General features: G+C 53.6%; 1 protein-coding gene across 1 annotated transcript in view; it reads left to right on the forward strand.

Annotated features, from left to right (window-relative positions):
- The window catches only part of Obscn (obscurin, cytoskeletal calmodulin and titin-interacting RhoGEF), a 134,205-nt gene that overhangs the window by 103,051 nt on the left and 7,299 nt on the right, over positions 1–23,855 (forward strand). The window contains exons 85-101 of the mRNA XM_026780105.1: positions 5,312–5,479; positions 5,743–5,845; positions 6,190–6,319; positions 7,054–7,165; positions 17,242–17,430; positions 18,240–18,336; positions 18,685–18,809; positions 19,405–19,517; positions 19,817–19,985; positions 20,123–20,201; positions 20,309–20,509; positions 21,191–21,251; positions 21,641–21,718; positions 21,987–22,159; positions 22,349–22,375; positions 23,304–23,456; positions 23,554–23,599. Coding sequence (XP_026635906.1) covers positions 5,312–5,479; positions 5,743–5,845; positions 6,190–6,319; positions 7,054–7,165; positions 17,242–17,430; positions 18,240–18,336; positions 18,685–18,809; positions 19,405–19,517; positions 19,817–19,985; positions 20,123–20,201; positions 20,309–20,509; positions 21,191–21,251; positions 21,641–21,718; positions 21,987–22,159; positions 22,349–22,375; positions 23,304–23,456; positions 23,554–23,599 — 2,024 coding nt within the window. The remainder of the gene's footprint in view (positions 1–5,311; positions 5,480–5,742; positions 5,846–6,189; positions 6,320–7,053; positions 7,166–17,241; positions 17,431–18,239; positions 18,337–18,684; positions 18,810–19,404; positions 19,518–19,816; positions 19,986–20,122; positions 20,202–20,308; positions 20,510–21,190; positions 21,252–21,640; positions 21,719–21,986; positions 22,160–22,348; positions 22,376–23,303; positions 23,457–23,553; positions 23,600–23,855) is intronic.

Here is a 23,855-nt window from a genome sequence, read left to right on the forward strand (position 1 = left end):
CTGGCAGTAGACCTGGATGGTAGCCAAGCTTGCCACCTTGGGCGAGTAGGTGGAATCAGCTCCCCTACATGCATGCCCTCAGGGTTGGTTCACCCTGACCTGTAGTGAGGGGTGGGAGCCATCTCTCCAGTGTGCAGAGACCAACTCTTTTGCCAGTGGCCAGTGAGAAGCAAGGTCAGCTTTCCCAGGGCCAGCAAAGGGCGGGGCTGGCTCAGCATAGTCCTCTGATTTCATCTTGCATGGTTCCAGGGCCTTCTGCAGTGACTCAGGCCACAGACATCCACACAGACCCCAGCTGTAGCTGGACCACAGACCCAGACATGGCCCGTGGTATCAATTTGAGTCTGGGAGACATCCTGGCTCTAGTTGGAAGGACTGGCCACTCAGGGAGCACCTGGTTTCCTGATGCCAAGTTCAGAGGTCTCCAAGAGCACCCACAATTCTGGTGTCAAGTTGGGGAATCCCCAAAGCCCTCTGACTTAACACTAGCTGCAGGCTCAGAGTCCCAGGAGCCTCCTCCAGTTCCACAATTCACCCCATGGACTCACGGAAATGCCCAGAGCTGTTCTGTTCGGGGTTGTGTTTTACTGCAGCGCAAGGGGCCAGGCTGACTGCAGCTGGGCAGGGTCCGTGAGTTTCCATATGTAAGTTTGTGTTTATCCCTCCCAGGGCCATGTGCCCAGCTCCCTTGTCCCCCAGCATCAGTGCCTGATACCGAGAGCAACAGAGTACTGTTAGCCAGAAAGCTCACTCGAGCCTTCCAGTTCAGGATGTTACCTGGGTCTGGGTCAGTGGACATGCCAGACTTCTTACGCTGCCAACCTCAGTCTGAAGTCAGGTTGACACTGCCAGAGCCCAGAGTGCCCACCACAGACACTAATAGGAGGTGTCTGTAAGGCCTGGAGCTTGTACCGTGGACTCCTCATTGGCATTAGTGGGCCCATGTGTCATCTGACTTCCAGAGTCTGGGGATATGAGGTACAGTGAGTGGAGAGAGAGAGAGAGAGAGAGAATGGACCATCAGCAAGGATGAGGGCAGGTGACCAGCTTGACAGTGACCATCACTTAGAGCCAGTCCCAAGACTGAAATAAACCTGTGTCCACCTGCCTACCTGTGGACCACCCCATCACAATCATGCAAACTGCACATACTTGTATATACATGACACACATATGTAATTTGAACATTAAACCAATACATACTTAAACATGCCATATGTATGAATATAATGCAAAAGTACACACTAGACATACATGCCTGGATATATACTTGCATGTGTACACATATACAAAGATACAAACATATTCATATGTATACTACACAGGTATATGGACAGACAGTACACATGCCATACATACAAACACACTACAGACACAGACATAGAGACTCACTAATACATATGCACAGATACATGCTCCACACATTTATACATGCACACATATATGAACATCACAAATATATATGTACACAGACATGCCGCACACATACACAGATGTATGCACACACAGACTTAAGGTCTAGGACAAAGGCATGTTTGCTCCTGTGATACAGTGGACAGTAGCATCCTGAAACATGCCTAGTTCTCACTGGGTGATGGGAATAGAGGGACTGGCTCCTGCTGGTGACTTGAGAGAGCTGCCCTGGGTGTCATCTCTTGGCTCTAGAGAAGATCACTTGTGACCATTGCTCTTGGGACTGGAAGGTTCCTTCACAGCTAACTATGCATAACTTGCCCCTTTACCCATCTATCCAATCCCCCTCCTTATGTTCAGAGGTCAAGTGTAGGAAGCAAAGCACCTTTTCATAAAAACAAGTCAGAGGTCAATTTGAACACCTGGTGCCTCATCTCTCTTGGCTGGGTTGTTAGTGGGAAAATGACGCCTTGTAACCAGCCCCTGCCCTTTTTTCCTTTTATCCCAGTAAGAAGCCTGCAGGGGGAAGAGACAGTCTTTTGGGGAGGAGGGGGCAGCTACTTTCAGTGACCCAAAAAAACCTTCCTGAGGAGCGTGGACCAGAGGGCATGAGGGACAGCTAGGTCCTGGCCACTGTGGACAGTCATCAGATGGCAGGAGACCCCCATGGCATCACGTGGCTCATGCTGGCCACAAGGCCACATTCACTGATCAGAAACAATATGTCTGGTTTTGCGGGACCACCTGCCAGGGTGGGGTGTAGGTTTTCCATGTGATGTGACCATGCTCTCTGTAGACTTGAGAGCATCTCTCAGTAGCCTTCTGTCTGGTGTGAGCATAGCTTTGGTTCTGCCTAGCTGGTGGTGTTGTGTTGTAATGGCTCCATCCAAGAGTCCTGGTGGTCTGGGTTAGGTGTCCTCAATCTTTCAGGTGTTTATTTGATTTATGCTTTGTGGCCCCAAAGAGGGACTCCTTTAACCTGCCACTCTAGCTGTTTACATGGCAAAACAGCTGGCTCAGTAAGGAAGTAATGGTCTTCACTAAGGAGAGCAGCATGGGGCAAAGCTACAAGAATGGCTTTGAACTCTGCCCACTGAGCAGAGGATGGCACCTCTGCCCAGCTGCAGCGCTCAGTCTGTGTGCTGCTGACTTTTTGTTTGTCTGGGAAATGAATGATTCATGGGTCCAGACCTTTAGGGAACTGAAGAAGTTCGGCCTTGGGAGTAGAAAGGTAGAGCACCCCATTCTGGGAGGGTCGTTGCTTTTCATGTGAATTTGTTGACTGAAGCTGGCTGGGCACTGCTTGTCATGCTTGTCATGGCATCCAAGCTGGCTCATCATAGAATGGACACATAGAGCATCACTGAGCGGAATGACTGGTTTCCACCAGAGCCCCACAGCATGCAAAGAGTTGGTTTTCGGAAGTGACGTGTCTAGTGGCCATGTTGGAAAGAGGTCAGATCCAAACCCCAGGCTGGGCTTCCTTTGCCAGAGTCTTCAGTTGGAAAAATGATGGGTCTCAGAAACTTTAAAGTTTGCCCAAGACCATGCAAAAGCCTGCTGACATTCGGGCTTCTGTTTCCTGTTGCTGTAACAAAGCAACAAGAATTTTCTTTTTTAAGACAGGGTTTCTCTGTAGCTTTGGTGCCTGTTCTGGAACTTGCTCTGTAGACCAGCCTGGCCTTGAACTCACAGAGATCCACCTGCCTCTGCCTCCTGAGTCCTGGTATTAAAGGCGTGTGCTAAACTTAAAAAAAATGTATTCTTTATAAACTAAAGAGATATTTTTTATATCAGGGTTTGGAGCCTGAAAGGCCTAAAAGCAGTGTCACCTGGTGAGGTTCCTGTTGTCGGTCTGCAATACAGTGTGGCCACGGGCACGATGATGGGAATATCAGTTAGATGGAGGGAGCAATCATGGCAGACCAGAAGGAAGAGGAACTCCATCTGGGCTTGCTCTCCAAATAACTCTTGAAAATTTGAGTTACACTTAAAGATCAGTATCAGTCCCTTCTCAAGGTGCTTTTATCCATGGTCTAATCCACTTCCTCCGCGGGCCAATCCACCATCCTCCATGGCCCAATATACTTCACCTGGAGCCCTCCACTAAAAGGTATCAACACTGGGGACCAAGCTTCCAACACAGGAACTTTCAGGGGACCCACACTGAACCCAGAGCAGTGCTCACGGGAATCCCTCCCATGGGGGAGTCCAGAAGGTCCACAGCTAGCTGCAGCACTCTGGAAAACCCTCAGGTCAACCCCAGACTGACTGGCTGAGACCGAGGAGAGGGTATAGGTGGGGCATACTGTACCCCAGGGTCCAAGAGTCCCATAAGGCATTCTCCCATAGAGGATGCAGAAGACAAAGATTGGTTATTGTGAATGCCGAAGTAGTTCTGAGGCACTCCCCACTGGGAACAGACCCCGAATCTTAGATTTCTCAGCCCGCCCTGCTGGTGAGCACACTTAGGCCTGAACATCTGAGGTGGATGCTCCTAACTGACCAACCAGAAGAGCACTGATCCCATAGAAATGGACCGTCAAAGGACCTTGAAGGCCGGAGTACTGAGTCCAGACTTGGAGCTCCAATGGATGTATGTCGCAGACCTGGTCTTGTGAACTCAAACAAATTTTGACAGTTATTATCCAAGACAAAAGGAGCCACATCCGATGTCCCTAAGATGGCCCATCAGCAGCTGCTAGTCTCACCAAGGATGTCCGTACCAGCAGAAGCCACATAGGCCATGCCTGATCTAACCGAGCCAATCCATCTCCTGTAGCTGGCACCCTGTCACCACCCAAGGTCACCAAGGAGGACTTGACCTCCAATGATCCTTGCACTCTTTTCCCTCCTGTGTTTTGTGCTGTCTCTGAAAGCCAATCTGGGAAGGGACCAGGAAACTGGGTTACCTGAGTTGTTTAGGTGGATGCTTGGATGACTTAGCCTACACACACACACACACACACACACACACACACACACACACACACACATTTTGAGACAGGGTTTCTCTGTGTAACAGCCCTGGCTGTCCTGGAACTTGCTTTGTAGACCAGGTGGACCTCAAACAGAAATCCACCTATCTCTGCCTCTCTCTCCCAAATGTTGGGATTGAAGGTGTACACCACCCTGCGAATCTAGCCCTCGAATCCTTTACCGTGAGCCACGCATTGCTTTCACTATTGTTTCAGAAGTTGCTGCCAGTCTTCAAATATGTTTTACCAAGGTGATGATTTAAAAGCTAGGTGTCTGGTGTGTCTGCTGCAGATGGCCCAAGAGTGTCTAACTTTAAAGTGAGCAGGGACAGCCCTGAAGGAGATGCGTTTTTCCCTAAATGGAGAGGGGAGGTTCTGGTTGCTCATGGCTGAGGAAACCGGAACTTTACCTTTGAGAGGAAAGGCAATAGGGTGTGGCCTGGGAGGGGGGCTTAGTACTGAGGTCTGAGCTGTCTACTGGGAGTGGTCTTCACTTGCTCAGGGGAAACCCTGGGTGCTTGTCTTGCTACAGGGGATGGCTGGCTGTAGGACAGGGTTGGATGAGGGAGGAGGAGGAAGGGCCGCGAGGGAATGGCTCATGCGGTTAGGCTTTCAGAGTGGAGGTGATTGACAGAAGAGGGGTCCACATCACATATGCTGGGTGTTGTTGTCTTGGAAGAGCAGGTGCAGTTGTTGAGGAGGTGACCAAGAGCCAGTGCCCTGATAGTTCAGACCCTTTCACCACCCTCTGTTTCTAGAATGTTGAAGTTGGATGGAGACAGATAGCTGAGATAACCCTTGTGGAGAGACACTCAGGAGTGGGGGAGGGAGAAAGAGAGGGAGAGGGAGAGGTAGATTGCACCCAGCCTCTTGTTCTCCTTTTGGGACCTATTCCATAAGAGCCCGTCCCTGCTTTCCAGATGGGAAGCCGGTGGAGGTAGACCCACACCACATCCTCATTGAAGATCCTGATGGCTCCTGTACCCTCATCTTGGACAACCTGACCGGTGTAGACTCTGGCCAGTACATGTGTTTTGCGGCCAGTGCAGCTGGCAATGCCAGCACCTTGGGGAAGATTCTAGTACAAGGTGAGCAGGATGGGTTTCCTGGTGTGGTGGACACCCCTCCATTGTCAGTGGTGTGGACTCTGCCCAGAATACAGGCGGTGGGAGGGTGGTGTGTGGGGTGAGCCTGAGGATGGAGCAGGCCCGGTGACTTGGGGTCTCCTAGAAACCCCCAGAGGAGGGTCGCTTCTGGAGGTGAGGGCACGCCAGTCCCCACCCCAGCTGTCCCTCAGCTCCATCGCAGACATCTTTCTGTCTTTCCTGCCCTTGCCTACCTCTGCCCACAGTGCCCCCACGATTTGTGAACAAGGTCCGGGCCACACCCTTTGTGGAGGGGGAAGATGCACAGATCACCTGCACTGTGGAAGGTGCCCCATATCCTCAGATCAGGTGAGACCTGGGCTGCAGAGAATGGGAACACAGCTCCTGCGGAGGCGGGAGGGCTGGGCAGCATGATCTCCTAAGCCAGGGAGGTCGTCCATGGCCACTGATCACTGCAAAGTGGGTATCATGGGGTGGTGATTCCTGCTGGAGATGCCCTCTGTAGCTGGGAAGAAATGGCTGGACTGTGGCTTCCAGGAAGGGAATTTAGCTAGGGATACTGGACCTGGGGTAACCTAGCAGGGGTTTTAAGCACTAGTAGCTCTCTCTGGAGGTGCCCTGAGACCCCTGAGGGTACCATGAGGATGGCTTTGGCTGGACACTGGCTCACAGGACCTCCTGACTGGTTCCAGGTGGTACAAGGATGGTGCCCTGCTAACCCTGGGCAACAAGTACCGGATGCTGAATGAGCCCCGCAGTGGCGTGCTGGTGCTGGTGATCCGGGCAGCCAGCAAGGAGGACTTGGGACACTATGAGTGTGAGGTGAGGCTTGTGTGTGAGGGACAATAGCCATCCTCAGTGGTCTGACTTAACCCAGGTTCCACCGTGTAGGTGTCGAGGCTCTAGGCCAGCCAGAGGACATCAGGCTGCTGCCACCCACCATCCCCAGCCACCTGTCCTCTGCCTTCTGGCCTGTCTCCTGTCACATTAGGCTGTGCCCTGTTACCTTGTGCTCTTGCCATTGTCCCTACCATTTTAAGATGATGTTTAGCATCTGCCTGGTGGAAGGGACCGGGTGCTGACCTCAGTTGTTACTCACTAAGGTAAAAATGTCATGCCGTTTGCCCAGTGAGTCTGGCATTGCACACACGGAGCTCACCTTTGCCCATGCACAGCTAACCTCCGTCTCTGTGCTCTTCATCCTCAGATCTGAGGTGGAGACCAGCCTGGGTCCTCTGGCCTGTGTCCAGCTCTTTACTAGAGCTGTTGTCTGGAAGCCAGCCCCCTCTGTATGGCTTCATCTGCAACCCTAGGGCACTTGTGTCCCATCAAGTTTCCTGGAAGCAAGGGTTCTCTGGATTAGATAGCACAGATGCCAGGGGCCATGTAATGACTTCAAATTAAAGTGGAGTCCGCTTGTAGGTTCCTGCTATTCTTGTTCAAGTGTCCAGCCCCTGCCCTCCACCCCCAGCTGAGCAGCCACATCCTGGCCAGGGAAGAAAGAGATCAGACTTTACATTATGGTTCTTAGTGGGCCTTTGCTGTCCTTTTGCCAGCTGGTGAACCGGTTGGGCTCAACACGTGGTGGGGGAGAACTGTACATGCAGAGCCCTGCGCTGCGTGCCCGGGACCAGCACCATCGGGAACAGCTTGTGGCTGCTGTGGAAGGTAGGTTCTGTGTCTGTCTGTGCTGTCTCAGTGACTTGCGAGTTCTAAGCCCCAGGCGGGAATCTCCACCGGCCTGGAAGGAGCCTGGTGGAACTGAAACTCTCATTCCTGCCAACCAGGAGGGGCCTCTAGGAGGAGGAGGCTAGATCTCAGGGTGGGAAATGATGGAGGCCGAAAGCTGGGGAGGCTGTAGAGGCGGTCCGAGGAGGCGGCTGCAGGGTCATGTGTGTACCTGTGGGTGCTGGGGAGGCTGTGCAGGAGGTCAGAGGAGGCGGCTGCGGGGTCATGTGTGTACCTGAGAGTGCTGGGGAAGACAGGAGCCCAGAGTGAGAGCTGGAAGTTGCCCTGGATAACAGGCATCCCACAGTCCTGCTCAGCATTATCTCTGCAGAGGAACATAGCAGGGCCTCCATCAGCTTGACTGGCAGTGGTCATGGAGGCTCCGTGCAGGTGGCAGCAGGAGTGGGTGAGGGGCCCACACTGAATGCAGAAGGCACGACTGCCTGGAGCAGGGGCAGGTGTCAGGACACCTGTGGGTGTGGACTGCCCGTGAGAAGCACGATGCTGCAGTTCAGGGTCCTGATCTTGGCTCAGGGTTACTCCTGGTGCACCTGGGTAGGGGTGGGAGTAATCTCACTAGGGACTGAGATTTAACTCAGTGGTAAGAACATTGCTGCTCTTGCGGAGGACCTGAGTTCAGTTCCCAGTACCCATGTCAGGACACTGCCTGTCGATCTAGCTCCAGATGGGCATCGGACGCCATCTTGTCTCTGTGAGGGTCAGCACCCATGTGTACAGAGATGAAATCAAAATAAATATTTAAAACAAGATGATATAGATTAGCCTGACTAGGGACAGAAGGCAAGTTTTGTTAATTGTCCTGGAAGATGTAAACAGACATCTGTTTGTTCACTTCTGATAGGGTGTCAATAACGGACCCAAGAAATAATTCTACACAAGTCATAGTAAGCTGATGAATTTGCTGGGATTGCTTAGAGGCATATGGGTGGGGGATTACTTACAGAAACATGAACAACTCAAAGGCAGCTGTGTCGCCAACAGGCACATCCAAGCATGGGTGTTGTATGACCCAGCATTGTATGACCTGGAGGGGGGCCTTCCTTCCTTCCTTCCTTCCTTCCGTCCTTCCTTCCTTCCTTCCCGTGCCCTCATCGAAGGCGTGGTTCATTGGTTCAGTTTGGAAGATGGAACCTCATCATACTCCACCCCTTCCCAGAACCCTTCTTCCATTCTTTCTGACTCCTTTTGTTGTTTGATGTTTTCTGAGCCTCAGAGGGATGGTAAATATGTCTGATTATTTTCTCCTATCCATGGCTGAGTGGCAAAGAAACAGTCATTTAGTTTCGGGAGCTAATGGATTACAGGTCTCTGTAGCACACCCCTCCCTGGAAAAAAAATAAGTTTTCCTCTATGACTGATCAAAATGACTGACCAAAGCTAACAGCAGCAGTAATTGATGGATGTAAATACAGATGTTTAGAAGGTAGTTTGATAGGCACATCACAGCCAGTAAAGAAAGCAACACCAGTTGCCTCCACTCAGGGACCACGGGATTTTGCCCTTCCTTGAGGTACCGTATGTGAATTTCCTCTCATGGAGTAGGCTTTGAATCTAATAGGAAATGGTTGCCCTATGACAGCTGTGCCACTGTTTCCTAGCAAGCACAACTTGTGTGGCATGTTAGTGATGTAGTGCACATGGCCACTCCTAGCTGATGATGACCATTAGTGACCCAGTGGTCCAAGCAGCACCTACTGGCACTAGCCAGCAAAAAGGGAATTTCCTCTTCAGTGCTAACTTACTTCCGTGTCCTGTGTCACAGCGTGTCAAGGCTTCAGCAGCAGGTTCTTACCATTTAGACCTGTGTTTTGCAGCAGTGACAACAGCCTTTCTCGTTGTAAGGCCTTGTAGAGGAGTAGCCCAGCCCTGGCTCTGGGAATTTTAGTCCATACTGTATGCTTCTTCCTGTCCATGTAGGTGCTTTTGTTTGAACTCCATCCCTGTTCTTCCAGATGCTTTTAACAAATCTGTAGGAGTCTCCTCAGGGGTCAGCACTATATGATGTCACTTCTTTTTTTTTTTTTTTTTTTAAAGCAGAAGGCGGGTGGGTTCTCTGAAGGCCAGCCCTCATCCATTCTAAGTATCAAGTGGTCTTGGTCAGCTAGGGCTTTACTAAAATAGAAACATTATAAAAGGCCAGTATAGTAGGAAAAGATCACATCCGTTGTTTCATCCGAGAGCGGTGTCAAGCACAGACGGGAGGTCCTACTTCATCTAGCCTTCCATAATTCACAGACATTTGTCACGAACCATCTGGTCTCCTCATCCTGAGGTGCCATCGCTGCTGCAGGACTCGTGGGCATCACCCCACTTTCGATGGCCTCAGCAGGGTGGAACCCGAGTTGCATATGTCAGCACCCACTGCAGGATCCGTACAACCCCTGCATCCCACGTGTCCCTCACTCTGCTGGCCCCTATGCAGCCACCACTAGTGTTCTGCGATTGTTAACTAGTGAGACAAAATGTCTGTTTATCCAAGATATGGCACGGTTGACAGATTGAAACACATGTTTACTCAAGTCTTGATTAGCGAACCAGTGAGATGGTGGAGGGTACTTTCAGGAACACAGGTGACGCAAATGTGGGCATATTACTGGAAGCCTTCTTTGGCAAGGGTGAGGACTCAAAAAGCCATATTCTCAGAACTTGCACACAGCCTGGAGGCTGCTCTGCTGGGCTCCACTCCCCAGCAGTTGTTACTGCTGAGGTAACTTGAGAAGCTGGCAGCGCCTTGGAGATTTTGTGGATTTCTTGAGTCTTAATGAACCTCCCTCCAAGAGCGGGTGTTTCAAATTGCAGTAAGTGACTACCTCAGGAGGGTTATGACAAGACAGTCGCGTGGACAGTCAGGACGGGGAGGAGCCAGCTAGTGCTGTCCCATCTGGAAGGGCTCCAAGATGCTTGAGAGCCTCACATCCCTGGGGGCATAAAAACAGAGACTGGACCAGTACCAAGTGAGCCACAGTGCCCATAGTAGAAGTGGTGACATATATATCTTCTGAACATCGAAAGTTGGCTCGTGATCCCTTGGCCACTGGAACCAGTTCTTGCCATCTAAACCCTCTCAGAACTGAGGTGCTCAGAGCCCAGCAGCTCAGCCTTGGGACCTCTGATGTCCTCCACTGTCCTCTCAGAGAATCCCTCCTTCTTTGATGAGCAAAGGTCTTTGATTCTTGTCCCCCATAGGGTCAAAGACCCTTTCCTGTGACTTGCCACACACATGCTGTGTCTGCCCACAACCTGGTTACTGGAGCACCGTGCATACTGGCATCTGCCGCCACCGGCACACTCTCTTCCCATTGGCATCTGTGGGGTGCACACCTCATGGCGTGCAAGCGCATCCACACAGTCATTTACTTGGTGGTCGTGATGAGTCTTTTTCTGGGACAGAAGAGGGGTGGCAGCATGGAAGAGCAGGCCCAGGACTCACTGGGATTGGATGTGTATCGACGCCTTGGGGAGGCGAGAAGGCTGGTCCTGGAAGACCCTGGAGCCAGAGTCCAGCCAACCTGCTTCCTAACTCCCGTCCTGCTTCCTGTTAACCCTGCGGCTCTGCAGCCAGAGTAGCCTGACAGAACTCTGTGGGAGTGGCTGCCCTCTTGCTTTGTCCTGCCTCAGGCTGGGAAACCTGCTTCGCATTATTGCAGCCTGCCTGTGGCTGCCAGTTACACCCAGGCCGAAAGCTGGTCATGTTGAGCGCTGTGAGCAGAGGGACCAGGAATGTAGCATCTCCGAGGTGTTGCGCCCGCTGCTCTTGAGAGCAGTGAAGTTGGATCCATTAGGGAGGGTGAAGGTGCTAGAGCAGGTGGGAAACAGGTTGTTCATCTGTGTACACCGAGCTCTGGGGCTGGAACCTAGACTCTCGCTGCGGGGTCCCTTCCCATTAGGGGAAACCTTTACACGCACACATTTACAAACACATACATGCCTACATGCATATGTGCATGCATATGTGTGTATCCATGCACACAGAGCACACATACACATGCACACACATGTATGCATATGTGTACAAACCTATGTATGTACATGTATAAGCATATATGTGCCTTGTGAAAGATAAATATGCATGTATGTGCCTATACACAACACATAATAAATGCATCTTCTATACACACAGACTGATGGTACCTTATCTCACGTGCACCTCTGCTGAGAGAGGTTGTCACGCTCTGTTGCCTTCCTCTGTGTGAACTTGCAGCAAACCAGGGCTTATGAGATAGTGTCCCAGGCTACACCCCTGGACAGTTTCCCCCACAAGGTTATAAAGAAGTCTACTAAGATGTAAGGATGTAGGTAGTCTATGAGCTGCCTATGGCCCGGCTGTCGAGCCTTTGCGGGGTGCTCCTGGGAGAGCCCATTTGAGGGTACTGTAGAGAAGAGCCCTCTTACTGCATAGAGCCAGAGACAGTCTGGTCCCAAATGAGTACCAGCCAGTTTCTCAACCTAGAGCTCCACACACGAGGTGGGAGTTGCTGGTTATAGGACAGAGACATGCTGGGGTTGTCTCTCCTGAGAGACAGGTCTTCTTAACCTGAGGCACTGTGTAGGGCTGTTGCTAGAAGGACATCCGTGGCCTCCCACCACGGAGCTCAGCTGTGCCATCCCCATTTTTAGTCTTTGTGATGTTATTGTGAAAGAGGCATCGGTCATCCTATCCTAGTCTTAGTGTGGCTGTTGGTTCCGTGTGCAACTCCAGCCCCAGCTCCACCCCCACCCCTGGCCCTGCCCGAGCTCAGATTCTATGTCTGAGAAGTGGAGCCTTAAGTGTGACAACTTCACAGGACTCCCATGGCCTATGGACTGAGTGAGGTTTTATATAGAGGCAGGCTCTTCTTCCCACCCACCCCCAGTCCTGTGGTACCCTAAGGTCACTAGGTACTCCATGTGAGATGCAAGGTTGACACTTCCCATAGGACAGGTACTGTTCCCTGTTTCACAGAGAGGGAACTGGATTCCTGGACTGCAAATATCTTCCCAGGAACACGCAGATAGGCAGGGCCAATGCTCCTACACCAAGCAGGTTGCTACGCTATCAACACCACTCAGCTCAGCCCCCGGGCGCTGCTGGTCTGTAACGGTTGCTGTTCCGACTGTTTTCTTTGTAGTCACTGAGCAGGAGACAAAAGTCCCCAAGAAAACCGTCATCATGTAAGTGCAGGCGTGACTCTCATCTTCTTTTGACTGTCGTGCCCATGCATGCTACTAACCCCCTCACCTTGCTGGCCTGATGTCCTTGCTGCCTGCCAGCCTGCCCGCCTGCCTGTGCACCTAACCTTCACATACCGCATGGGTCATCAGCATCTTGTGGATTCTTGCAGGCACCTAGCCCAGCCACTTCCCGGGGTCTGTGGACCCCGTACACACCACAGCTCTCTTCTGAGGCCTCAGAGCACACACTGCAGGGTGCTGCTATTCTACATAGTTCATGGCGACTCACCAGGATAGTGGCTTTCCAGTAGCTGGGGAGAGCTGGCAATGAAAGCCATTTCCCTCAATAGGCTCAAGACAGGTTTCTGCCCTTAGGCAATGTTGGTAACAGGGCTTTCTGCAGCGATAGAGTCCCATTCCATAACCTGCCCTGCCCAACAGCGTTTAAACATGTCTAGTGCAACAGACAGTCAAATCTTAAATGTGACCCGGTTTTTATTCATTGGATCTAACCTATGATATCAGAGCCCTGGGGCATTTGGGTCTCCAAGTCCAGCTGTTACATTTAGAAGATGGGGAAACTGGGGTTCTGGAAAGTAAGGAGGCCATCTGAGAGCCACTTCGCCAGCCAGCCTTTTCTTCATTCTCCAGTGCTTTTAAAGCTCAAACAAAAATCCTATGTATGAATCCCAGGAGCTCGGAGCAAGGTGACCCCACTGAATGTGGGATTGTGGGAACCAGGAGAATCTGGGAGGCCTTCCTCTATAGAGGGTACAAGAGACAGGGAAGCCCAACAAAGGGAGGTCTCTTCTGTGCCATGGGTGGCCATGTTGCTGGATAATTCTGTCTGCAGACCTTGGATGAAATCTGGGTTATCCTTTAGTGCCCTGCATCCACCTCTCTGCTTCTAAGGCGGCTGCTCCCATGTTGCCACCCAGCCTATGCTCACCACCCCAGCCTTGGAAAGGCCCCATGCTGGAGGCTGGCACAGATGATTGCCTGTATCTGCCTTGTGGGGAGCAGTATTATCAGACACTTTGAGGCATCCAGATCATGGTCCCTGGTGCCAGAGGAGACCCCAGATATCCAGTATTTGTGACATAGCCCTGGGAAAGTTCGCAGCCTTTCCATTTTTTATCCCTTCCTTTGCTGGGAGCAAGAAGCAATGGAGCCCAAACTCAAAAACTTGGAAAGTCCTAGCCAATGCCTGTCACTCACCCTGGTGCTCAGGTTTTACCTCCTTCTCCTGCCACCTTCACTCCCATTCTGGAAGGTGGAACTCAAAGAGGGGACAAAGTATGTGCGAAGTCCCAAGGCCTTTGGCAGCCCAGAGAGGTCCAGAGCTAAGTAGCTCCTTCAGGTGTCCTCGTTGGCCTGGGGAGCTCTCACTGCTCTCATCCATTCAATCCCAGAGACCAGGAACCCCAGCTGCAAGTCAGAGCCAGCGGCATGCTGGGCTTGCTATTGTGCATGTGGCTGCTGCACTAGCCAGCCATCCATCCCTATTAGCCGAACTGCTTGGGGCACTGAGAGCTGGCCAGGTACTATCTCCTTGGGGACAAAGCACAAAGCCTACTCCTGGGATGGGAAAGAGGGGTGACCAGCACAAGGGATATTTGCAAAGCACACCTCACTTGGTGGTGGAAAGTACCCAGGACTCTTGTTTCAGATCACATCCTGATGTCTGAGGTTGATCACTGGGACTTTGTGCTTTGTTCCTATGGTTTTCTTAGCGAGGGCTGTGCAGGGTGGGCTCAAGCGCATGCGCAGGAGTCTGTGCTGTCTTAGCCTCTGCCCACTCACACATGTACTAACCTGGGCTCTGGCGTATGCTGATGGCACTGTGCTGGGTGAGGCTGTGGGTCTCCGTGCCCATCTCTTCTTGGGCCCTCTCCCCTTACCAGAGAAGAGACCATCACCACAGTAGTGAAGAGTCCCCGTGGCCGACGACAGTCCCCGAGCAAGTCTCCCTCCCGTTCACCCTCCCGCCGCTCTGCCAGTCCACTGAGGCCAGGGCTGTTGGCCCCCGAGATGCTGTACCCACCAGGGACCAGCCCATCCTGGAGACTTGAGGTAGAAGCAAGCAGGAAGGCCCCAGTGCCTGCATTATATGTGACAGAAGCTGAAGCCGTCGCTCCAGCCTCGCAGCCCAAGCCCAAGTGGTTAGAGGTTGAGGAAACCATTGAAGTCCGGGTAAAGAAGACAGGGTCACGGGGTGCATCTCCTGTCCGAGAGATGCCCAGCAGTGGAGAGGGGATCCTCTTCACACTGCCTAGTGGGATCGCTGGCAGGGACCCAAATGCCAACAACTCCAACAACAAGAGTGTGTCCCAGGAGTCTCGGACCGGCAGCCCCCCTATAGTCCACGTTGGTAAACCCTTCGTCTTCCATGTGGACCCAATGGGCAATGTGGACTGGACAGCTGCCAGCCCTGAGCTAAAGGAGGTCGGAGCCTCCCAGGAGGAAGAGAACATTGCAAAGGATGAAGGAGACAGCGACAGAGAAGAAAATACTGTCCTACTAGAAGAACCCCAGGATGCGGGTAGTCTTCAAGGCCGTGACCCCAAAATCCTCACGCACAACGGCCGGGTGCTAACATTGGCTGACCTGGAAGATTACGTACCCCAGGAAGGAGAGACCTTTGGCTGTGGGGACCCCACCCCCAGCACCCCTGATGAACCTCCCTGCGAAGTCTCCGTGCTCCAGAGAGAGATCAGAGAGCCCACTGTGGGGCAACCTGTCCTATTCAACGTGGGGCGTCCTCCAGGCCCCAGTGCCATACCCAGCTTCTTCAGGTCAGGACCCCAGGTCCACAGCCCCGAAGGTGTCTCCTTCCTCTTGCGTGAAGCCTGGACAGGGCCAGTGGGTGCCACCCCTTGGACAAGCTCCTTCCACACCCATGTCCAGAGTTCTGTAGATGGCGGCCAGAATAGCTTCAAGACAGAGGTCTCTACCCAGACAGTCAGCTTTGGGGCTGTAGGAGAGACAGTCACTCTGCATATTAACCCAGATGGGGGAGAGGCCCCAGGCCCCTCCCAGGGTTGATGCCACACCCTGGGGACAGAACCTGGGGACATCAAGGTAAGGCGAGTGGCCCAGAGCCTTGGGCCTTGCCAGGTACCAGCATCTACCCTGGAACCCACAGCTTACCTCGGGGACTTCCCACCCCCTGCTCTTCTCCAGCCTGGGATGGAGTCTTCCTTGCTTTCCTGCCCGGTCCTTCCTACCTCACTGGACTTGTTCTGTGCCGGGAAGATGGGGAAGTACCTGCCGTGTTAGAATACGCTGTGGTCTCAAGAGCTCTGGCCAGGAGCAGCTGAGAGACCCCAGCTTTGGACTTCACCCCACAAACCTTCTGTGGGGCTCTCCAAACAAGATGTGGACTTGGGTGTTTTCCCTGAGACATATCCCCACTGAGGGTCTTCCCCAGGGCTGCACCCAAGGCATGTGTTGGCCGGCCACCAGCTCTGCAGATCTTCAGGGCCACATCTGTGGTGGACACAGGCTGCAGGGCGGGAGGAACTCCCACGCCATTACCCTGATGAGAACAATAAAACAAGTCCCAAACCCTCCTCTCTGCTTCTTCTTGATTGTTCACCTAGAAGTTTAGGGTCCTACTCTTATTTTTTTCAAGGTCACATCTCAGGTCATATAGGACTCCTAGGGTGGTTGGCTATCTGTGTACCCTGATGACGGGCGTGCAGGTCCCAGTCTGTCTTGAGCTCCATGGGTAGAGCAGGGTCAGCAGTGAATCTTTCCTTGACAGTCTATGGGGCTGGTCCTTGAGACCCACAGTGTGGACCAGGGCAGCCGTCTTGGCCCCTTTTGGCCTGTCAGAATCTGGGCGGGCTTTCCTAAGCCATGGATAGTTGAGGCTATTGTAGGAGAAATGGGAGTCCTGGGTGAGACTAGGTGACCCGCATGCCCTAAGCTCTTAGCATATAGGGAGGGGTCAATTCCATTGTCTTCAGAGGAGATGACCTACAGTCTTTGCGCTTGTCTGTGAGTGCCAGGCAATCTCTAGCCCTGAGCCTGTTCTAAGGGTGTTGCTGATCTCTTGGAGTTGGGAAGAGTGTCTGGGTGCCCATCCAGCCTAGATCTGGGGGTATCAGAGATGCCTCATCAGCAAGCACTGAGAAGGATCTGGGTGGGGAGAAGGTTCTGGGCAGGGGACTTGCTAGCAAAGGAGAGGTAAACAATCCTGGGGCAGCTGTGTGGGAACCTCATGTGGGTCTGAAAGGTACAGGGGAGAGAAAGTGAGCCACACAGGAGAGGGTTAGAGGATTCTGGGGTTGTTCACTAGGAGCTGGGGAAGGACACAGGCCTGGGCTGGGCTTGGACCACTTAGGTAATGGCAGGAAGCTGTCAGTCACATGGGGCGAGGCCTGTGTGCCCTGGGAGGTGAAATATGGGCGTGGCTTCCTGTACACCCAATCCTCGGTTCCCCTGGCCCTTGATATGTGCCAGTCTGTCTAAGCTTTGGACTCTGGATCCGGCTTTGAGAGGAGCCAGGCCTGGATGGAAGGTGTGTGGGACTACACGCACATTGAAGACGGGCTTTCTGAAGGAGATGTGCTTGACCTTTAGCTTCGAGGAGGGTGACCCTGGGTGTCCATGGCTCTGGAGGAGGAAACAGTGGCCCTCTGCCCCTGGGCTCAGAGCTCCTCACTGTCCCATGTCCTCCTGGGCCTCCCCATGCAGGTGGTTTCCAAAGCAGGGAACAGCAGATGGCAGGACAGGCGTGAGAAGGCAGACTGAGACCTGGGGTGGGCACTCGGAGCCTGTGCCTGGGATTTCGGTCCTCAGGCCAGACTTACTTGTGTTCCCATTCTCCTGTCCAACAGACGCCTCTGTGGAGGACTCTGTCCATCCCACCCAGGATGTAACTGACCAGGAAGCCACTTCTGTCCTTTGGAGAGTGCTGAGCTCAGAAGCCCCCAGCTCCTCCCCGGGGGATTTCCCCCACACCAGACAAACTGAGCCGCCTGCACTTGAAGAGGCTGCTCCCCAGATCCCAGGCCTGACAGCCTCAGGTACACCTGGTGAGGCCCAGTGGGGAACTGACTCCAAAGGCTTCTCCCCAACCCTGCCTTTGCTAGCCCCATCCCATCCTTGGCCATACCATCCAAGGGGTCACTTTGATTGCCCGCTCCATGCTAACAAACTTGCAGAGCTCTGGGTTACCTTGGAATCTTTATAGCCACATGTGCCATCATGTACTTTGCCTGGTCAAGGCCTAACCTTACTTAACTTGTCCTCAGTTTTCCTATCTGTGAGCTGGGCCCACCCCTGCCATGTACCAGGTGCCCACTTCTACCTAGAGTCTCAGTTTCCCCAGATGTGCCATCTGTCCACTTAGTTTGGCCCAAACTCTTCTTTTCTAACTAGTCAGTATGGTGTGTCTTACCTTGTCGATGAGTTAAGTGTTCTCCATGGGGTCCTACACTGCAACCTGTGTCCTGCTCTCGTGCCACTGTAATGCCAGCCTGGCTGGATGTGCAGGTTCTGGAGGGCAGAGCCTCTCCATCCCGATGCCAGTCTGGGCAGAGCGTCTCCTTCCCAGTGCCAGCCTGGCTGGTGGGCTAGGATATCAGGCTTGTCACCTTACTGGGAACTGGAGGACCTCGATGTCTGGCTTCAACAGGACAGCCAGCATCCCTTACTATGCTGTGGGGGCCAGGGCTCATTGTGGGGGCCTGGTTCTACTGAGGGCCCTGGTTCTGGAGCCACTGTTGACTTTGCGATTCACCCCACACTGGCACATGGGGCTCCGTGCTTGTTAAAGAATGCCCTCCTGACTCCAGCCTAGCTTCAGCTCACCAGGCTTCCTGTCTCCTACCAGCCGAGTCCCCAGAGGTCTCACAGCCTGACACACACAAAGGTCTGGAGCAGGAGACGACAGCAACTTCTGGGGCCCAGGAATGGACTGTACCCATTCGGTAACTTCCTGAACTAGATGGGTCGTGTGTGGGTGGACCTGCCCTCCGAGGGACGTCCTGGGTTGGCAGTGCAGGTTGGCCCACCTGCTCTGGCTTCGTGGCCTTGAAGAGTTGGCAGGGTTAATGCTCTCCAACATACTTCTTACAGGTTCCAACCCAAGCTGGTGGGCAGGGGAGGGAAGAGGGACCCACCCTAGAACCTAAGGGAGAAGCCTGAAGCCTCTGCCCATACATCTGACCTCACAAATAGGGACATTAGGGTCACCATCCCGTCCTGAGGCACAGCTACCTGAGAGGTACAGAGTCAGGGTGCCTCACTGAGCAGAGACCACCCTACCTTGACTCCAGGGTGGAGGGAACAGCTTGGCCAGGTGCAGGCACAGGGCAGCTGCTCTTGGATGTGCACAGCCGAGTCGTCATGGAGACCACACAGAGGACCTATGTGTACCAGGCTCCTGATACAAGTGCTGCAAGTATGAAAGTGGGCCATCCAGATGGGGCTGCACCCATGCCATCCAGAGGGGGTGCACTTATGCCATCCAGATGGGGCTGCACCCATGCCATCCAGATGGGGTGCACCCATGCCATCCAGATGGGGGTGCACCCATGCCATCCAGATGGGGGCTGTACTCATGCTGGGTGCAACGGGCGTTTTTATGAGGGCCTGGTTACATCACATGGCATGCCTCAGCCCATGTTCCCCACCCTCCTCTTTCTGAGCAGCCCCTTCCCTCTTCTCTGGGAAGAGACTACCAGCAGCAAATGTGGTACCTGCAGGTTCTATACTTGAGAGAGATTTTTAGCATTCTGCCTGCTTTGGCTTGACTGTCCATGTGATTGCTTGGCCGGCTGAAATTAAGGCAGGGGAAACAGAGGCTGGAATTGAGGAAAGCCCTTTGCGCCCGCTAGATGCCTAGGCAGTGAGGTGGTTGGGGTCCCCGTCACCAGGGAAGGAGGTGGGCTTTCTGGTCCAAGGCTTCACTGACCACAGATGTACGTGGTGGACTGTGCACCCAGGTCTGTGAAGCCTGAGGGTCCACACATAGGTTCTCTTTTCCCCTCTCCCAGGGGCCCCATCCATGCAGGTCACTATTGAGGATGTCCAGGTAGAAGCTGGTGACGTGGCACAGTTTGATGCTGTCATTGAAGGCAACCCACCTCCCACAGTGATCTGGTACAAGGTAAGAGCAGGCCCAGGCTGCAGGAGGAGGAGATAGGCTTCAGGAGCCTGAGGGTATGGGTGCATGTATACATGAAGCCACGTGGACATATTGGGGCTCATGCACCCCACCATGCAATCCGTAGCCCCCACTCCACGGCCCCACCCTGCAGTCCTGTCCTGTCCCTTCCCATCCCTCTACCTGGGGCTGGGCATACAGCAGGTATTGGAAGCACTGCTCCAGGACGACCGTGCGGGTCCAGGCGCAAGTATCTCCCAGGACAGGCTGATGGTAGCCCAGCCTGCCTCTTGTCTGTTCAGGACAGCAACCAGCTGATGAACAGTGACAGGCTGAGCCAGCGGCAGGATGGAACTAAGTATTCCTTGGTGTTGACTGACGTGGCTCCAAACGACGCTGGTGTCTACACGTGCCTTGCCCGAAATGCAGGAGGACAGGTGCTCTGCAAGGCAGAGCTGATGGTCCATGGTGGTGAGTTGCTTGGCTCCTGCCAGGTCCTGGGTGGGGTACAGGGACCAGGGAGCAGTCCCCGTCATTGTGTGGGAGAACAGCGGGGCCAAGGCTGTCATCACTGCCTGTACTGCACATAACCTGTGCTTTGACCGTAGGGGACAAGCTAGACTCAGAAAAGCAAGTGTATCGGCGAAAGCTGCATTCCTTCTATGAAGTCCAAGAAGAGATTGGGAGGTATGGCTTCCCCACCTTCCCTGCAACCTGCGGTCCTCCCCAAGGACTCCTCCTCCACCCTCAGCATGATACCTACCATGGTTCCCTCTCTCCCTCTTCTTCCCCAGGGGTGTGTTTGGTTTTGTGAAGAGGGTTCAGCACAAAGGGAACAAAATGTTCTGTGCTGCCAAGTTCATCCCCCTGCGGAGCAAAACTCGGGCCCAGGCATACCAGGAACGAGATATCTTGGCTATGCTCAACCACCCGCTGGTCACTGGGCTTCTGGACCAATTTGAGACCCGGAAGACTCTCATCCTTATCTTGGAACTGTATCCTGCACCTGGACCCTGGGAGAATCCAAGAGACATAGGGTCCCAGGCTAGGGTTGGAGTTACTGAGTGGGGGTCCCTGGGCTTGGGTGTTATAGTGACAATTACTAGCCACACGTCTGAGCATCTCTGTTCCTGATGCTGTGATTATGTGTGACAACAACTCCCAATCCTGTAAGTCAGCGTGTCATGATTTGGGGAGGAGGCCACTAATCCTGAAGGTTCTCAGCAAGGGTAGCCTGGGGTCCCTCTCACAGGTGACCTCGTCCATATTGGAGAGGATTTTCCCATTCCAGCTCCTCTAGATCTCTGTCACAGGGCCTTGTTTGAGGGTCTTCTGTCCTGCATGGTCTAGCTGCCCTGTCATTCCCAAAGCTGTGTCTTGGGATCCTGGGGAAGGGGTACTTAGTGTTGGCTCTTGAAGAGATGAAAGGGTGCTTCTGTTCCAAAACGCAATCATCTAACAGCCTGTCCTCAGGGTCTTTCTGAAGACCACTTTCTCAGGGATGGTAACCATCTGGGACCCTGGGGGTCTCCATTCCACCCTCTTTCACCTGAGTACCAGCAACGCTAGATCTGGATTGCGGGAGCAGTCAGGTCCTGCACACTGCTCTGTGAGCATCGGTGCCCAGGAGTCAGGCGGGTTCCAACCAGTTGCAGCTTCTCCTTGACCAAGCTGAGGTGCTCATCCGAGGAGCTGCTAGATCGCCTCTTCAAGAAGGGTGTGGTGACTGAGGCCGAGGTAATCTTTACCCTCTCCTTGCCTGAATGGAGCCCTAGGGTCAGTGTCTCTTGACCTAAGACCCTTGAGCGTTCAGGGTACCCAGACATATCCTACCTGTCCTGGCCATATCTGTCCAGCTGTGCTGGTGGTGCTCGCTTCTCCCTGATTTGAACAGGCCACTGCTTCCTGCCTACGCAGGCTCAGCCCATCTTTGGGATGCCCCCTCCCAAGCTCTGGGGCTCACTTTTCCAGTAACCTGTCCCGTGGGGCCTGAATTAAGAGGAGGAAGACTTGACTACGGGGGCAAGCAGGAATGTAATAGAGGAGGAGGAGGCCGAGGCTGGCCCCTCACTACCCGAACCAGCCTCTTGGGCTGGTCCCCAGTTGAACCAGGCTTTTTACCACAGGTCAAGGTCTACATCCAGCAGCTGGTGGAAGGCCTGCACTATTTGCACAGCCACGATATCCTCCACCTGGATATAAAGGTACTGACCCCAGGGTACCTCCAGAACTCAGGCTAGGGATAGATGGGAGCCTTCCTGTGCTTGAGTTGCAGTGAGCATAGAGGACTTCCCAGCCCCTGGGTAGAGTTTGGATCAGAAGGAGTAGTAGAGGTGATGCCGGGTCTGACCTTGGGGCTCCCCACTGCCCTTTGCTCCAACAACTCTTCAGTGCTTCGCGAAGCCCAGAAGGATAGGCATCGCCTCCCTCATGACATGTAGCCCTCAGCAACTCCCCAACTCTGCCTGACAGCCCCCCAACATCTTGATGGTGCACCCAGCCCGGGAAGACATTAAGATCTGTGACTTTGGCTTTGCCCAAAGAGTCACCCCTTCAGAGCCACAGTACAGCAAGTACGGCTCGCCTGAGTTCGTGTCCCCAGAGATCATCGAGCAGAGTCCTGTGAGCGAGGGCTCAGACATCTGGTAAGTGGGTGGACCACACGGAGGGCTGTGCTTCTGTCTGTCCTCTGTCTGTCTGTCTGGCGGCTGAGGATCCCCTGAGCCTCTGACTCCTATCCCACTCCTAGGCTCCTCCAGCCCCCACAAGCACACCCCCTGCCTGTAGGCCAGGCCTGGTTTGACTCACGGTGTGTGGTGTTTTCATTCTTGCAGGGCCGTGGGTGTCATCTCCTACCTCAGGTGAGCAGACCCTGCCCTGTCTCCTCTTCCAAGCTGACTCCTCCATGTAGGCCACACACACTGCTGGCCACTGCCTACCTAGATCAGCCCCGAGACCCAGCGGGCGGCTATTTTGAGACCAGGCAGGAGGCCAACCCTGATAAAAAAGGTTTCCTTTAACACTTCTCACTAACAGCCAGCTGTCACGAGGCAGAGCTTAGCCACTTCCCTGCAGGTCTGGTGGCTTGCCCATGGGGCACATAGTGGCCATTGCTGCCCTGAAGGTGCTAGTGGTATAGCCTGAGCTTGGATCTCCTCTGTGGGATGAACCTTGATCTCTACCCTGGAAATGTTGGTCCTACTCTAAGCTGACCTCGAATCCCATCCCCTTCTGAACCTGAAGTTCTGCCTCGGCTTAAGGCTGGGCGCCACCTCACACTGACCTTCATACCTGGATCAGCTTGAACCCAGATTCGTCCCTCACATTAAGGCCAAATCCATATCCGAAGCTGAAGCCCTGTCTCTCTCCTAGTTTGGACATGAGTCCCCATGTCAGGATAAGGGCAAGTGACCACCCTAGAATGGGCCTTTATCTCTACCTAGGTCAGAGCCAAGACACCACCTCAGGCTTAGGTCATATCCCCTCCTCAAGCTGAGCCTTCTATAGGACAAGTCCTAACCCCCACCTCAGGCTGATTCTTCCTTGATCCCTATCTCAGCCTAAGCCTGGATGTACATTCTAGTCTGAGTCCTGAGAACGACTCTAGGCTTTGCCTGGCTCCCTACTCCAAGCCAATCCTGGATCGCTGTGGTCCAGCCTGAAGCATCTGCTGGAGCACTGTGGTCCAGCCTGAGGCATCTGCTGGAGCCCTCAGGTCTAGACAAGCGTAGTGCATATCCAGCCAGGGACTCTCCTCTGGAGTCAGCCTCCTCCCTTCCCGGCTTTTAGCCTGACCTGCTCATCCCCTTTTGCTGGAGAGAGTGACCGTGCCACCCTGCTGAACGTTTTGGAGGGGCGGGTCTCTTGGAGCAGTCCCATGGCTGCTCATCTGAGTGAGGATGCCAAGGACTTCATCAAGGCCACACTGCAGAAGACCCCCAGGTGAGTGCACCTCTGTCCCTTTACCTGCCCAAGCTCTGGTCACCCTGTTATGGGACCACCGGACTGACTAGCCCACCTGTTTTTCTTCCTCCTCCAGGGCCCGGCCTAACACTTCCCAGTGCCTTGCCCACCCCTGGTTCCAGGTAAGTAAGCCCATCTTGGACTCAGCTCCCTGCTCTGCAGAAAGGGAAACGAAGGCCAAGATGTCTCATCAGCATGGATTGTTCTGCCTGTTGTCCCCAGTTCAGAGGACACCAGTCCCTTCATATAAGCCAGGGGGTCCTGGACCCTCAACAAATAATTGCTAGGCAGCTAGAAACACGACGTTCCTTCTGCTTTTGTGGGCATCTGGGTAAAGGACTTGCCCTCAAGTGTCTGAGTGGAGGAGATCCTGAAGCT

This window comes from Microtus ochrogaster, chromosome 7 (genome assembly GCF_000317375.1).
Source record: "Microtus ochrogaster isolate Prairie Vole_2 chromosome 7, MicOch1.0, whole genome shotgun sequence".
NCBI lineage: Eukaryota > Metazoa > Chordata > Mammalia > Rodentia > Cricetidae > Microtus > Microtus ochrogaster.